This window comes from Atractosteus spatula, chromosome 9 (genome assembly GCF_055471065.1).
Source record: "Atractosteus spatula isolate fAtrSpa1 chromosome 9, fAtrSpa1.hap1, whole genome shotgun sequence".
Lineage (NCBI taxonomy): Eukaryota > Metazoa > Chordata > Actinopteri > Semionotiformes > Lepisosteidae > Atractosteus > Atractosteus spatula.
The window spans coordinates 16,052,040-16,068,402 of record NC_142714.1 but is presented as its reverse complement, the minus strand read 5'-3'; the positions used below and the strand labels follow the sequence as shown (position 1 = coordinate 16,068,402).

The following is a 16,363-nucleotide window of genomic DNA, read 5'->3' as shown; positions in this document are numbered from 1 at the left end:
GTTGTTGTTGTTGTTGTTGTTTTTAAACATTGGCTTGGATCGGATCCGGATTCAATATATGTGGCTGTATGCAAGTTCCAAAGCATTATTTTGATGGCAACCTTTTTTTGCTAGAAGCTTCCTGAGTTCATACAGTGTAAAAATCCCCAGCGAAGGCCTGTTGGTTTTAAATTGTGTGGGCGGGTGGGTTTTCTACTTCTAATTGATCTCATGCCCTTCTTTATATATTGTCACATCCTTTCACTTTATTATGGAGTGCATCTGATCACATTTTATTTCCAGTTTATTCTCTGGTGCCAGGAGATTTCAATACTCCTCTTATCCTTTGCTTTATTCTGTCACTTATTCAAGATAGAGATTTCTGTATTTAATTCCAACAAGTCATGTTCCCATCTATAATGAAAATGTAGCTTATATGTAATTTTAGATATATAATTTTAGAAATAATAATTTTAAATAATATAATTTATTTCAAAGGCATATTTGGATGCCCATCTACAATCATGTGAGTTATAACCCACAAAAAATATATATATATATTTGGGCCTTCCCCAAATATGACTTACACATAGTATCAGGTAAGCTGTATTGAATGGATGACAGCAATAGCACTATAATTATCAACAAAAAGTATTATGCAACACGTTACTAATGGACGACCGCCATCACCCACAGCATTTTGACAAGCAAGCTAGAACTTGGCTTGCAAATGGCCATCCACGTGTCTCTATCATGGCCCCTCGATTTCATTTTTTTGAGTAAACTACACATCCCACTCGCCTTCTGCAAAGGTAAGTCCATGTTTTACGTCCCTTGGAAGCGCCCATTTGCAGGGAGTATGGGTCATGTAGTCCAGTGAGTTATGTTTGTGTATTACGGAAAGAGGCTTTGTTCTTTGAAAAACACATTTCCCAGCATTCCAAGCGCTGTCGCACATGCGTGTCACGGTGTGTAAATGTCCGTGTGTAGGCGAGTCACGTGCGGAGAGTCCGTTGATCTCGTTTCGTCCCTGCAGTGAGATTCGCTTGTTTGTTCGTTTCGGTTTGTACTTGATTTTATTTTTTTTAGCTTTTTCTTAATTAGATCAAATATTTTACCGAAGAATGAGCGACAACGATGACATCGAGGTCGATAGTGACGTAAGTGGAAGATAGATATTTCGAAGAATATTAAATATTTAGAATTAAAACGCCTTGTGTTTTTCTGAATTTTGAGCTGCTGTCGGACTGCTGGTTGGTAGAGTTCTAGGAAGAGACTAGCAGTACTGAATGAGACGTTCCGCGGTTTCGGCTTTAAAGCATATCGAAAGGAGTCTATTTTTACATATAAGCAACATATGTAGGAGTTAAAGCAATTACTTAACTCACAATTATACAATTGTACTTTTCTGTTTTGTTTTTTTTTACAGGAAGAATCACCGAGATTTCACTCTGTGGTGCGTAATATACGGAACGTTTTATCACGTTTAGACTTTTTAAAATGAAAATTGCTACTGCATTGACATTTCAGTATAATTTCCGGGTGGGTAAAAGGAAAAGAGGAGTTGGCTGTAGAGACAGCGATCCTGAATTGCAGGGGACACCTACATCGGTGACGGAAGAGCAGCCTGATTAGAGAACCATCCTTGTTGTACAGCTACTCCTACTAGGCCACCGCACAAGCCTATGAAAAAATAAAACACGTAGAAGAGTTTGAATCAACGATGTAGAAATAACAACTTACGTTGTTTTGCTTAACGCCCGTTTTGCTTAACTCCAATTTACAGTGAAATATTTTTCTACGCATCAAAGGGTAATCCCCAACCCACAAGACACAGCGCGTACCATTTTTAGCCTAGACGAAAATTGCCTGTTTCTTCACCGTTTTTGGCTCAAGATCGCTTTAAACATCAGAAGGAAAAAGGTCAGATACACAGATTGAACTGGATCTGCCTATGCTTCGATGAGTAGGGACCGACCATATCCTTTCGTTTCGCGAAGATCAGATTAGGCTGTTTTCAAAACCCGAAAAGCACATCAGGCTACTGTTCAGCAGTTACGTTTCCTGCTTTAATGGAATAGTTAAGCTGCACATACCGAAGAGATCGACAACGTATAATTAAATATTTTCTTAGGGAATACCTTTTTTTCTGCATGAATTTAAATGCTGGGTTTAGCAATCCATTATCTCGGTGCACCGGTAGATACTGGTTTAAATAGTGCTTAATTGGAATGCAGGTTAAGATTTTCGGAGGGGATTAATAGAGGATGTTTAACCTTTCAGCAAAGAAAATATTTAAGATGATAAGCATAAAAAATGAAGTGGCCGACACAAATACAAGGTGTTCAGGGCAAGTTAAAGGTGGTTCAGTTGCGTTGGTGTTCAACACCGTTTCACATTGACGGCGCAATAAACGATCGGTTCCTGTTGTATTATTTGACGTGTCTGTGCAGTCACTTTGATGTTTAAATCAGTGTACTATGATTTTTCTTTAAAAGACCGGGGGCTACATTGCAGTCTGTCCATGCCATTTTGTGTACCTACAGTTTAGATGTGCACGTTCCCTCTTCCATTCTGTCAATGCAAAGTGTTTTTTTAAATAGCATGAAACGCATGCGTAATACACTTAACAGGAAAAGAGAAGATACGCTTAACATTAACTCTGTAAATTCAAGAACACAATTACACATTGAAAACGATAGTAAAAATACACATAACAGGTTGCTCTTCCGGTCTCTGCTTATGTTTTTTGTGAAATGATAAAAAATCTAAAATTCAGAATTAGTGTTATTATACCTTTTAAAATACTATATAAAGCCTGCTTTGCTTATTATGCCTTAGATTGTGTCACATTCTAAGGTATATTTTAGAATAGAATAAGGGTACAGTTTGATTTTTTTAAATGACATTTAAAAACTTATTATTCCGTTGTTGTGATGTAGTCTGCTTTACCATTTCTCTCAAGGAAATGTGATTTGGTATTTGTTCACCTATAAACCAAATAGTTTACAACTTATGCTCTGAGTGCTCATTTAGGGATTCACTCTCAAGTTGATTGAGGGTCAGCATGTGAAAATAAAAGCATTGGAGAGTCCTCATTCACATATCCCTTGAGTTGTGCTGTTAAATAGACATTCTTCTGATACTTTTTATTCAGAGATTTCTAAAGGAAATCTGAATTACTATTGGGTTCAACAAAGAAATTACTTAAATGCAAGTAGTAAGTGCGATTATATAGATTTATGAAAGCACTGTAGTTCTGTAATAGGGTACTTAAGTTGTTAAAGGATGATTGTATTTGGTATTATAGTAACTAATTGTGGAAGGTAGCTGCTCAAAAAAGGCAGGTTAGGAGAAAAGGGCCAAAAATGAATGAGTTAAACTAAGAAATGTGACAGAAAAGTTGTGGAATTGAGGCACTTAACCTAATATGGAACTTCAGGAACTGGAATGGTAGGATATAGTAAAATTATTTTTTTTGTTTTACTCTAGCCGATGGAAGTGTTAGGAGACAGCTTTGTCTAGCAACCAGACACAAGTTCAGAACAGTTACCTGACTCGTAAGGATACAGAAGTTCATAACGTGATTTGTGTTTTAAGTATATTTTGAAGACCTTGATATGAAGCATAAAAATATGAACATAAGGATGGAATAAAGTTAGTATCCCCCTAACTAGTTAGTATGCCCTTCAAACACCCCTTCTCAAGATGTATTTGTCCATGTGAATCAGGATTTATCAATTCAGTAGATTCAGGTTAAAGAGTAATAGGGTATATAATTGCTACAGGTGCTGCAGTCAAAAAGGAAAGTGGTCACACTGACAAAAGTAGAAATGTTAAAACCATTATAGTGGTCTAGAAACACTGGAGGAAGGTGTTGACCCAAGGGAATGTTGCACCTATTGATTAGTTAGCTAAATGTTAAGCCAAGGTATCGATCATATGGAATAAAGAGGTGTGTCTGTGAAATGATGTTATTCAGGTCACTACCACATCATATTTCCAACAGATTTCCAACAGATAACTGCTGTTTCTTTTGGCCAGGACTTTGATGACCTTGAGTCAGGACTACCCTAAGGCATTAATCCTTGATAAAGTTTTATGAAGACCCCAAAGTCTTGTTAAACATTTTGTTGCCTTGTGATTGTGACTCAGTCTAAAACAACAGTGAAACCAAGTGGTTAAAGTCAGTGAGCTATACACCTAGTAAAAAGAAATTAACACAAAACATTCCCAGTGGGAGCTCTGTTAGTATGGTTTGCATTTATTAGTCATACTAGTCAAATAATTCACAGTTGCTGTGTAGTTTTAAATTTTAATTCAGGTTAGTTAATTTGATCATTCATACCATTACTGAAAAACATGCTGTTTGTAGATTTTTAAATAGTGTTCTTAGCAGTACTCCTGTGGTATTTTTTAAACATAATAAAATGGATTTCTGTGTAAACCATAGATTGAATTGTAAGGCTGGACTTTCAGTGCAGCGAAAGGATGCTGCAGAATGATATTACAAAAAGGGGATAGAAATAGTTTTTACACACTGCCCATCATATGGTGTTGCTTAACTTGCATGCAGTGGGTTTCTCAGGTTAATTCGTGCCAGGTCAGTAACAGGCACCTTATGGTCATTTGAAGTATGGTAGTTCCTTTGTTTGTCCCCAAATAGAATGGCACTTTTGGATTTGTTTTGTAACAGGTTAGTAGCAGTTATCATTGCTTCTTGACCTCAGTTCATTCATAACCTTTTCATATTTTGTGTTAATTCAAAGTGTTGCCTCAAACACAGCTTACCATATGTTAAATTAGATTGAAAAGGATGTGATGTGAAGCAAAAAGGGATTTCCTCTCTGCAGTGGAGAGCAGGCACCACAAAACATTGTGAGATCCTGAGATCTTATTTTGCAATATGAGCATAACCGAGATGTATAATGAGGTTTTGCTGCATACAGTTTACTATTCTGTAAACCCTTGGTACCATTGCTTAGTACACTCCTTGTGGTAATCTGCTAAAAGCTGTTGTATATATTTATATAAAATGTTTCTGTGAATATATATAGCTTTGAGCTACTATTTTGCATGCAAATGCCTGCCTCCATCTTCAAAGGGAATTGCAGTGAATTACATATTTTTGTACATTTGGATATTAGTCAAAATTTGAAATATTAGTCATTAGAATGCATCAGTACATTTAAAAATGATTTCAATACTTTGTGAGGAAAACTAATGGTAAATACTGCTCTGTATTTTCAGTTCTCAAATGACATGTGGAGTAGTCCGTATGATCCAGTTTTCTGAAATCTGGATTCTACCTGATGGAAACTAAACAAAGTACTGGGCTTGCAATTTGCAGTTGGTTGTTATCTTGGAATATGATTTAATTTCTGGGTTAAAACTCAGAATTTTAAGTATAATTTTGAAAACCACGGTAGTTGCTTTCAAACAAATTGTATAAAGAAGTTCTTAAAAACTTCTGGCTAGTACTTTACATAAATGAAAGTGTAAAGTTTTTCTTGTGCTGTTTTAAGGAAATACCATACATTCAAGTGTTGTTCTTGTGACATGCATTTTATTTCTGAGTCATAAAATATGTTTAACAAACCACAGTGGGAGATGTGATGATTAATGTGTTCAAAATGACATTCCTTCTGACCTATTAAGAATATTGTTATTTCATGTTCTTTCCATACTTTTGAAAACATATTAAAAGAATAATAAGGCGGTATGTTCTGTTGCGGCATTGTCATTATTACAGTCACATCTGAGCCTTGTAAAATTAGCAGGAAAAAAAACATTAAAATGTTTGAAATGTGAAGTGAGTTGTATATGGCTTTTATGGCTGATGAAAGTGTTTGATAGTAATATTTTAATTCTGTAATATTTTGAAAAGCTTGCTACATTCTTGTCAAAGGAATATTTTGTTTTAAAGACTAGTCCTCAGTAACAAAACGGAAAAATTTCAGCCCCTCCTCCATTTTCCAGAACTTGCCTCCCAAAGTGGTGGAATAAAGTTCCATTACTTGACTGAATCTGTTGTCCTCGAACTATTTGAATTTAAATTATTTTAAAATCTGATCCTCAAGACCGTTTTGCTAATAGTGGAACAATATTTTGCACCACCAAAAAGCTAATGAGCTTTACTAAAATTTCTGTATTTTTTAGAATACTGGTGTTTTGTCAGTTTTTATCAAAATCTTGTTGCTCAAGATGGAAATAAGGAAATGTCTCCTCCTGCAACAGCATTTTCAATAATGGAGACCACTCATCTATTCTGTAGGAAGAGATTTTCACCTCTGTGGAATAATATTTTTTTTTTCAGGTAGTATCAGAAACCGTTTGAAATACTTCTGAATTATGCAACCGAAGATGTTGCAAGACTTGAAACTACTAAGGACTTGAAATTAAGAACCTAAATCAGAGAAGAGCAGGAATCTTAGCTTACTCTCCTGACTCTTGTATGAAAATTAGCTGAGAACCCAGCAGCTACAGGTATTTGTCATTAAGCTGTTTTAATGAACACTGTAGTATAGTTGTACCATATGGCCAATACTCATGACCTAGCGAAGAAGACAGTGGATAGATGTGGTGATAGATGGAATGGACGTAGGCAGACTTCCTTTGAAATGTCCTGAACAGCAAGACAGGTGTCTCACGTTCTGCAGAGAGAAGAACTGGATTTTTAATGTCCACAGACAGGTTCTTAGCCAACTTTGTTCTTTCACTAAGCAACACTTCCTACAGTACAGTTCTTACAATTAACAGTTGACAGATCCTGGTCTGATGGTGCTTTTTTCCATGATTGACATACTTAGATGGCATGCATCTGCGTCAAAGGTGCAAAAGCTCTGCTTTTTAAAGTTGTATTTTGTTACAGTTTTGTGGTGATGGATGAATTTGCATTTTTTCAATCTCACTGCAGTTCGTTGAGGATCCATCCGTGTTGTTTGAAGACAGATTCTGAGAGCATGTTGTCTTAAGTTTCTACATTTATAGAAGGAGAGCCCCATGTTTCAGCTTTGAAATGTGAATTTGGACTAGGGCTGGGCGATATGGCCAAAAACATTATCACGATAAAACTTTTCATATCAGTCGATATCGATAATTATCACGATAAATGTCAAATCATTATTTCTTTCAAGTTTAAAGGCAGATTTTTTCTCCTGAGTGAAAGTTGAAGAAACCAGACAGTTAATTGGTAAATTAAACAACTCTATTTTAAGAACACAACAAACACTTTCCAAACAGCAGAAACATTAAACAAATCTGAGGTAGAGAGTATTCAAGTCTTTTTTATGTCAAAATATGCATGAGTAAAATTTACAAATTAAATATCTTAATAGAAAAATTAAATACTGCAGTGTGATAAAACACACATAGAAGGTGGCTCAGACAGACTGCAGTGTTTAAAGTGCTCTGTTTTATGTCTGATTGTAAAAAGCCAAAATATCTCCAAATTACCGAAGTTGAATGACCTTTTCTGTCGACGATGTCATCGTCCTTCGAGCTGGTCGTTGGCAGCACTACATTTGCTTCAGTGTCGCTCATTTCTCCACTCTAACTACAATCCTGTCAGCCACCACCGTGTGGGTAAACAACGCTGCGTTAGCTGCCCGGTCTGCAACACGCACGCGCACTCACGCAGTATTTTGCACAAAGCATAAACGTATATATCGATCATTTATCGAACTTTTGTTAAAAATATATCGCGGAAAATTATATCGCGATAATTATCGTTATCGAATTAACGCCCAGCACTAATTTGGACTATAAAAATGAATGATTCTGGGTAACTGGCGTGTCTGCTTTTTAACTATGATGACTTCAATAGGATGGCTGTAAGTGGAATGTACAGTTTTTAGATATTCTCATGCTCTCCTTCCCCTTTGTTTTCTTACTCTGCTCATTCACAGTATGGACTTACATATTTAAAATGGGTAATGTCAGGGCAGTTTTCTTAAACTTGTGTACATATCTGTACAAAATGTGTACACGGCCCGGAACAATAGGACCAGCTGGTGTGAGTTTTACTTCTCTTGCCCATGCACAGAGCATTTTACACTTTACATCTATTCTTTTGTAACCATTTTATTAAGCCTTTGTACACTGCATCAGCCTTCACCCTGGTATAGCTCTAGTGTATTGGGATACCAGTGCACCCCAGGTGGTAAAAAGAAAGCAAACGTGACTTGTGTAAAGTGATAGGTGGGCCACTCGTAAACCTTTGCTCAAAGCAGCTGTTTTTCATTTATCAGCAGCTGGCATTCACTACAGTTAAGTCGTGCTCTTAACCTCAAGGTGATGGTGATGAAGTTGGACCAGAAGTAGTGAGAATTCGAAACCTTGTTGAATACAATTATTTGCTTAAAAGCTGTTTGTAATGACATTTTAAATATTCAGATATGGATCGTTTTTGTCCTGTTGAACAGAATCTATTCAGACTGTCCTGAATAAAACGGAACGTGGGGCTTTAGAGCTGTGTCTTCCATGCTATGAGCAGTAACCCTGAACTACAGCAGAGATGTAGCTATTTCAGAAAGGATTTTATAATTGGGGGATTTTATTTTATTAGTTGTCCTGAGGGAGTTAACATGAAGGTTTATTGGTATATTCCTTCCCAAAAACTGTCTAGTAGTTGACATTTTGACAGATTTAATAAAAAGTTCCGTCTAGTTCCCGAGAAAGTCGACATAATTCTACTTGAAAGCAAACTGCTCGGCACACGGTTAATTACAGCCAAATACTCGGTTTGCAATGCCACTTTGTCCCACTGTGATTGTACTTACAGGGCACATAGATTGCCAGTCTGGGTTGAAGGATAAACCTGTTGAGAGTCAAGAGGATTTGAGTGCGAAAGGCTTAATTGGAATGTTTAAAAGACCCATTTCTGAACAGCAAAGTCTGAATTGGTTTATCAGGTGAAAAACAAGAGTGAAGATGAAAGGGCTGTCTTCTGCTTTTCGTAAGTTTTTTACATCCGCTTTACATTGGTGAGGTCCACCAGATTCATGAGAGTAGAAAATGGACAATGACGATGTCGGTTAACATGCATTTCTGTTCCATATGTCTTGTGAAACCTTAGGGATGAATGGGTATCTGCATCCTAAAATACACCTTTCTACATTGCATTGGTTTGCATGTGTGATAGCTTGGGTACGTGTGATTCTCTCAGGCAAGTGAACAGTTGTACTGAGTTTTTATTATTGGAGGGTGTCTTGCTATTCTGTACTGGGGGATGTTTTTAATAAGTTTATTTTTTTTACTGATGCTGTAGAAACAGTTGAAATGTGATTTGAATTTTTCTTACCCAACCTGTATGTGGTTATTTTGTGTTAAGATACTGTGAAAAGTGCATTTATAAGAGGGCCCCAAGGAAAACGTTTCTAACTTCTCAACATTTGTTTCTACTAGAGGATGATTATTAAACTCTGAGTTGCCTTTTTCATATAAAGCAGTTTGACAAGTTTGGCCAGAATCATTCTAGCCCCCCCAGTTACAGTATGAACTAAATGACATAGCCCTTCCCCATGTATCACGTGCCGTCTCTCTTGCACTCATAATCTGTTTAAACTTAAGTCACTGTTTTTCCTGTTTCCTGTTACAGTCCACCTGCTTGGCATGGAGCAGCCGTGATACATTGCTTTGTCACACTTTAATTTTTTCTTTCTCATATATGGTCTTTACGTATTGCACAGTTGTGGCCAAAAATATTGTATTTTTATTCTCCACATATGTATTGCTTTGGTTTGCAGTGAAACAAAATAAAAAAGCTGAATAACTTACTACATCTTAGCTTATTCCACAGGAAATCCTGAAATGGCCGAGACAATATTATTGGCACCTTCTACAAGTAGTTAGAGATAATTAGATTTCAAGCAGGTGATTCTCCTTTACTTTGGAATTGAAGTCACCTATGGTGAGCTGCATGTGCCTGCAATATAAAAATCACTCTTTCAACCAGTGTGAATATAGCGAAGGACTTATTCTCCTGTTTTGTGTCGCTGTGAACCACAATGAGCATGGAGAAAAGAAAGAAAACCAAAGAATTGTCTGAGGAGGTCAGACACAAGATTGTAGCCAAGCATGGACAATCTCAAGGCTACAAGTCCATCTCCAGAGATCTTGATGTTCCTGTTTCCACTGTATGTAATGTTATGAAGAAGTCTAAGGCCCATGGCACTGTAGCAAACCTCCCAGGACGTGGCTGAAAGAGAAAACTTGATCAAAGATTGCAGCGAAGGATTGTTCGAATGGTGTAGAAAGCACCTCGATCAACTACTACACAGATTCAAGCTGACCTTCAGTCACAAAGTATGATAGTTTCAACTCACACCATCCATTGCCAACTCAATGAAAGGAGGCTATATGGTAGGAGACCCAGGAGGACCCCACTTCTGAGAGAGAGACATAAGAAGGCCGAACTGCAGTTTGCCAAAACACCTTAACATGCTAAAATCCTTCTGGGAGAATGTCCTGTAGACAGATGAGACCAATTTAGCTTTTTGGTAAAGCACACTATCTGTTTACAGAAAACAAAATGAAGCCTTCAAAGAAAAGAAAAGCTGGGTATCTGTCGAAGGTCATGGGTCTTCCAGCACGGCAGTGATCCCAAACACTTCAGAAAGCACCCAGGGATGGTTCAAGACAAAATGCTGGACTGTTCTGAAGTGGCCAGCAATGTGTCCAGATCTAAATCCCATTGAAAACCTGTGGAGAGATCTGCAAACAGTAGTTGGGAGAAGGCACCCTTCAAATCTGGGAGAACTGGAGCAGTTTGCACAAGAAGAGTGGGCCAAACTGCCAGTACAGAGGTGCCGGAAGCTCATTGATGGCTATAGGAAGTGCTTGATTGCAGTTATTTTGACCAAAGGCTGTGCTACCAAATATTGAGTCTGGGGTGTCAATAATTGTCAGTGCTTTTTCTTTTTATTTTCTGATTTAAAAGGATATATTAAGTTCCAAATCAAAAACAAAAGTTCGGTAATATTAACTGTGAAATAAAGAATTGTGGAGAATTTTGATCATTCCTTTTGATCTGATCAGATATGCGTCAAAGTGGAGTCTGATGCATGCAGGAGTATTAGAAGGAAAATCTGTTTGCAGGCTTTATGTAATTGGCCATTGGCCATTAAAGCAAAATCCATTGTTATCACAAACTGGAACCCTCCAGGTACTTTGACACATTTTGTGGCTTCAGTAATTCTTTAATTTTACAGGGTTGTAATAAATGTAACATTTTCATTTCAGGCAGACAAACGGGCACACCATAATGCGCTGGAGCGCAAACGTAGGGACCACATCAAAGACAGCTTTCACAGTTTACGAGACTCTGTGCCTGCTTTGCAAGGGGAAAAGGTTAGTACAGTGGCAGGACTACTGATCCATTATTTTGTACACTGTAAAACCAGGAATGTTTGTGAGTACAGCACATTTTTATGATTACTGCCCCCACCACGATTTTTTAAAGGAAAAGCATGCTGTGTTCACCTGAAAACTGTAGTGCATTTTCTGGAAAAGGAGAGCAATAACAGCGTTTCAATTAAGAAGAGGGCTGTTTGTGCTGATCCCTTTGTAAATTTGGCTCCCAATTAAAACAACAAGGTTTCATTACCTCCATTAGTAACATTTCTGTTTGGTTGAGTTTAATTGGAGGTTTTGTGCTTTGTTTAGACCATCTATAAATTCTTCTTCTCTCACAGGAATTAGATTTTTTTTGTACTGTACATCACAAAAATGGTACTAGCAAACATTCCTGGATTTGTAAAATTAATTTCCGAACTTGTGTACCTTTAAGGTACTTGTAACTTTCTGGTAATCTGGTCATTACTACTTAAATGTTTATAAACTTTGTGGTTGAGTGCAGCAATAGGTAGAACTGTGAATCACTATATGACTGTTAAACATAAAAACATTATCTTATCATTGATATCATTCCTAGACAGGTGTTTAAAGAGGGCCTTGAAAACCTCTAATATAATTAAATATTAATATTTAGTATCTGTTGAAGTTAGAATGTTGTTAGGCTTAGTGAATTGTTATACCTTTGAAAAAAATAATTTAACCTTCAGAGTTCTGGTCTTAGGAACACATTAGTTTTGCTGCACAACTTAAAAATGAGAGAATCAAGTGCTGGAAGACTTATTGGGTTAATCTAACCACTTGTATTGTTGCAATAAACATATAACTGTTTATTCATAGTGATACATACATTGAGACATTTCTAACACTGTATGTAGCTCTTTTAATTTTAACACTTTTCCTTTCAACAAGTGAAGCAGTATATTTGTGCAGTGCTCACTGTAAAAAGATGGCAAAAAATGAATTTCCACTGAAATGGTGGTTTCACACCCTCATAACCCTGCATTGCTCACTTCATTATTGAAGTTGTTAAAGCCTGCCAGGGAGAAAATACAATTTTCACAGGCCTTAGACATTGCCACTTCCTCACATAAAGTAGATAAGACATTATTAAAGATATTAGTACCATATTTTTTATTACAGTTTTTGAACTTATTAAGGTGTCTCTCTGGCATTTGAGAACTCTTATTTAGATTCTCAGGGTATATTACACTACACTGTCATTGGTTTCCTCATGTATGCACACTTAGGACTATGGACCAGGGCAATATTTAAAGATTTATCTGACTGAACTGGCTACAGGTAGCAGAGTTTATCTGCTGGATTAAGACCCATCAAGAAAAAGTAGAAGGCTGAATAGTAAGAGGAATGGTGATGAATGAATGAAAGCTTCAAGGAATTCAGTTTTACATTCCTGTTTTTCAATCTAATTTGACAAAGTACATCTTGAAAATGTATGGTTCTATAATATGTTCTAATGGAATTTATGTTCTGCTGTATGATATTAACACTCTTTATTTCAGTGTATCAGTTTGAGTTACAGTGTGTGACAAACTCAGTTTAAAAATGAGTTTGCACTGTAGAAAATTCTCCTTTTGACAACAGAGTGCGAGATTGAAACCAGTTTCAGATTAAAGACAGAGGTATTTAGATGGCACTTAACCTAAACTGTGCCAGCTACAACCAATGGGTCCACTTTTAAAGGTAAGATGGGACAAGGACTATATGTGTCATTTTACAAATAGTTGCATGATTCACATTTAACAAAGTTGTACAAATATTTGGAAATAGTTTTAAGTAATGAATGAGTTTTTATTTTAATTGGGACTGTCCCATTTTTTTATATTATATATGTTCATGGCTTTCAATTAAGTATTTAAAAAATGCTGGGCAGCAGTAGAAATAACATTTTATTAAAAATGTTAATCATCAGATAAGTTCTTTAAAGTGACAATCTTTAAAGATACCCTTTTATCTCATACAGTACAGTAGTGACTAAACCTGAATTGTTTTGGATTTTGTCTGGCTGAGTGCCAGAACTAGCATTAACTGCCCTTTTGTTAGGATTTTCTTTCAGAACATTTCATTCATAAAGCCTTTTCTTCTGTAGAAGACAGCAGAGTTAGCTGAAAATCAACAACATTGTTTTTAAATGAATTGTTCTGATAAGAGTGAAAAGGCATGTCTTTCTGCTTATAAACCACAGCTTCCTAAAGCTAGAATGAATATGAAATCTACTTTGTTCCTTAATTTGAGACTGCAGTGCACCTTAGGTAAAGAGGCTCAGAATGCTGTAACATATAATTATCTCCTGAACAGCAGTAAGCTGGTTATTTCCTTGAACTGAACTGTTACACATGTCTCTAAGAGGAGGGAAATGTCTAAATATCCTATATATTTATAGTTATTGTAAGAGTGTCTTGTTGGGAACACTTTGGCCTATGAAATAGAAGTTATTTTGTAGTAATGAGCTAAGGAAAATATAACCCTGCGTTGTGTGTTTTAGTTTATAACTTGTTGCTGACAGCAATCTATCAAACAGGCATCCCGAGCTCAAATCCTAGACAAAGCCACAGAGTATATCCAGTACATGAGACGGAAAAACCATACACACCAGCAAGACATCGACGACCTGAAGAGGCAAAACGCTCTGCTGGAGCAACAAGGTGAGCTGCTGCACATTGCAGGTAGCAGGATGCATTGATCTCTGTGACTGACCTAACTTCCCTTGCCAGTTTAATTTTCCTCCTCGAGCTTGGATGTTGACTGATGTTGAAACACACATTTTCTCTTTTCATATACATTGCTATATTAAAAGCTGCATTTAAAAAAAAATGCAGAGCAACAAAAGAAACATGTATGGTTTCAGAAAAACATGGATTTTAAAACGTTTCTGTTGTAATTTCGATTAATTGATTAATATTCTTTGTTTACTCTGCTGAATTTTTAAAGTGGCATCCTATATACAGTACAGGCCTTTTGGCTTTTTTCTTTTAATGTCGTGACCATCTGTTGTATTTTCCTCATCAATCCGCTGATCTGCATTTACAGGTGATGCAGATCACTAAACCTAGATCCTATTTAACATGCATTCCCATCCAGCATTTTACCAACAAAGCATATACAATTTTTGCCAGTTTCTTGAGACATCTGACACTGTTCTTTAAAGAAAATAAAGATTTAGTGTAATCACAAATATTTAAAAGTTATAATGATGAAGAAAACACCCGGTATTCAAAAGACAATGAACACCTTTTTCCTAAATGGAATCTAGACCTATTTTTAACCTGTTTTATGTTGAGTTGGGTAAAAAGTGAGAAAGAAAAACACAGGAACGAAATTACAGTGATATACACGATACAGTGACGTGAGCAGTATTAGAACCAAGTTCCTTATATGAAGTCACTGTTGCATGCGGACTACTTTGAACAAGGCGTAAAAGGTTAACAAGTTGATTCTCTATTCTTCCAAATGAGCTGTTGTGAAAACATCTCCTGAAAGCTGCTCGTTTTGGATTTTGTTTCACATAGTTCGTGCACTGGAGAAGGCAAAGGGGAACACGCAGCTCCAGGCCAGCTACTCGTCGTCGGACAGCAGCTTGTACACCAACCCGAAAGGCAGCGCCGTGTCGGCCTTTGACGGCGGCTCCGACTCCAGCTCGGATTCCGAGTCGGACGGGAGAAGGAAGAAGCCACGCGTTGATGCCAACTAAGCGCAACACAGAAAGAAACTGGTGTGCTTTTACTAGAGACTCTCTTGTACTTCCCGTTTTCAGTTTGTTTTTCAGCCCTTCACGCTGGCTCAGGAGAGGGACAAAAGCCCACAGGTGTGTGTGGTGGTGGTGGGGGGGGAGGGAGCAGGGAGCAGGGGGCTTTCAGTTTTTCTTTTCCTTCTCCCTCTTTCTGACGATACAGCACTCATTTCTCAGCAGCAACAACTATTCGACCCAAGTGTGGCAGCTTTGCTATTACGGACTTGATGCTTTTATATCCTCACGGTAGTCGTAGCAGCATCCCAGGGAGACCGATGTACAGCTTCAAATAAAGCAAAAACAAAATACTACTTTTTGATAATATGTATGAACCTGTTAGGAGGTAAAGCGTTGTGAAATTTACAATTACTCTAATAATTGTCATGGCGCGATTGACCTTTTTTTAATATTTGTACTTTTCCACTAAATACAAAGTTACTTTAAAAATGAGCAGCCCACCACTGGACCCATAGATGGTTATCAGACTACATTTAAAAATGTTTTTAAAAAAAGCCCTATATTGAAAGTGATGTATTTAATGACTTCCAAAGCAGTTTAAATTGTACTTTGTCCCTTAGTTTGAGCTAGTTAAACAATTAGATTGTGGTATATGTCATAGGCTAACTGATTTCAAGATCATCATTTGGAATCGTTCTTCACAGGTTCACAGGTTTTGTATTTTACATTATTCTCATGAAACCATGGGAAGTTACTGAAATGCTACATATAGTTCTCCCAGATATATAATAGTTATTGAATGTTTCATCAATGCAGTTGAAGGTAGATACCTTTTTATTAAAGAAAAAAATTGTCCATGTCAGTGTGTTGTGCATTACACTGTAAACTCCTATTAATGTTGCTGATTTAAATTCTACAAACAAGACTGCCTCTAGAAGTGTTTTGTCTGTCTAGGGGATGTGTATATGTATGTCTTTTTTCCTTTTTTTTTCGATAGGACTTAGAGTGTACTAAATAGATCTTTGTTCATGTTTGATTCCATTCCATGGAAATTACAGGTATGTTGTACATACTGCCAACAATTGTCTTGCAAGTTGAGGCCTACCTTTACTATGAGACTATAAATAAAACTATTTTATCCTTATGTGCTGGTGTGTTTGGTGGTCTTTGGGCAGTGGGGGATGATTCTATATGACTTCTGTGTGTTAAATATTTTATTTTGTAAATTTTGTGCTTTTCTTATTAAATGCCAAGAGAAACTGCAGCTTGAGTTTGGCAATTGGAACTTTTAATTCAAAGGTCAAAATTTGAAACATTGACAGA

The 16,363-nt window shown here is 36.8% G+C and overlaps 1 protein-coding gene across 4 annotated transcripts; it reads left to right on the top strand.

The window, feature by feature from the left end:
* The first annotated feature begins 931 nt into the window (after nucleotides 1-931).
* Nucleotides 932-16,181, top strand: max (myc associated factor X). 4 transcript variants are annotated; one of them, XM_088924925.1, is made up of 5 exons: nucleotides 972-1,139; nucleotides 1,409-1,435; nucleotides 11,221-11,328; nucleotides 13,874-13,997; nucleotides 14,862-16,181. In XM_088924925.1, exons 1-5 carry the CDS (start codon nucleotides 1,104-1,106, stop codon nucleotides 15,041-15,043), a joined length of 477 nt encoding a protein of 158 aa, XP_088781051.1. In that variant the 5' UTR covers nucleotides 972-1,103; the 3' UTR covers nucleotides 15,044-16,181. The 4 variants fall into 4 exon arrangements, with proteins under 4 accessions (XP_088781053.1, XP_088781052.1, XP_088781051.1 ...); XM_088924924.1 differs by having other exon boundaries at nucleotides 981-1,139; nucleotides 13,859-13,997; XM_088924927.1 differs by lacking the exon at nucleotides 1,409-1,435 and having other exon boundaries at nucleotides 932-1,139.
* The last annotated feature ends 182 nt before the right edge of the window (nucleotides 16,182-16,363 follow it).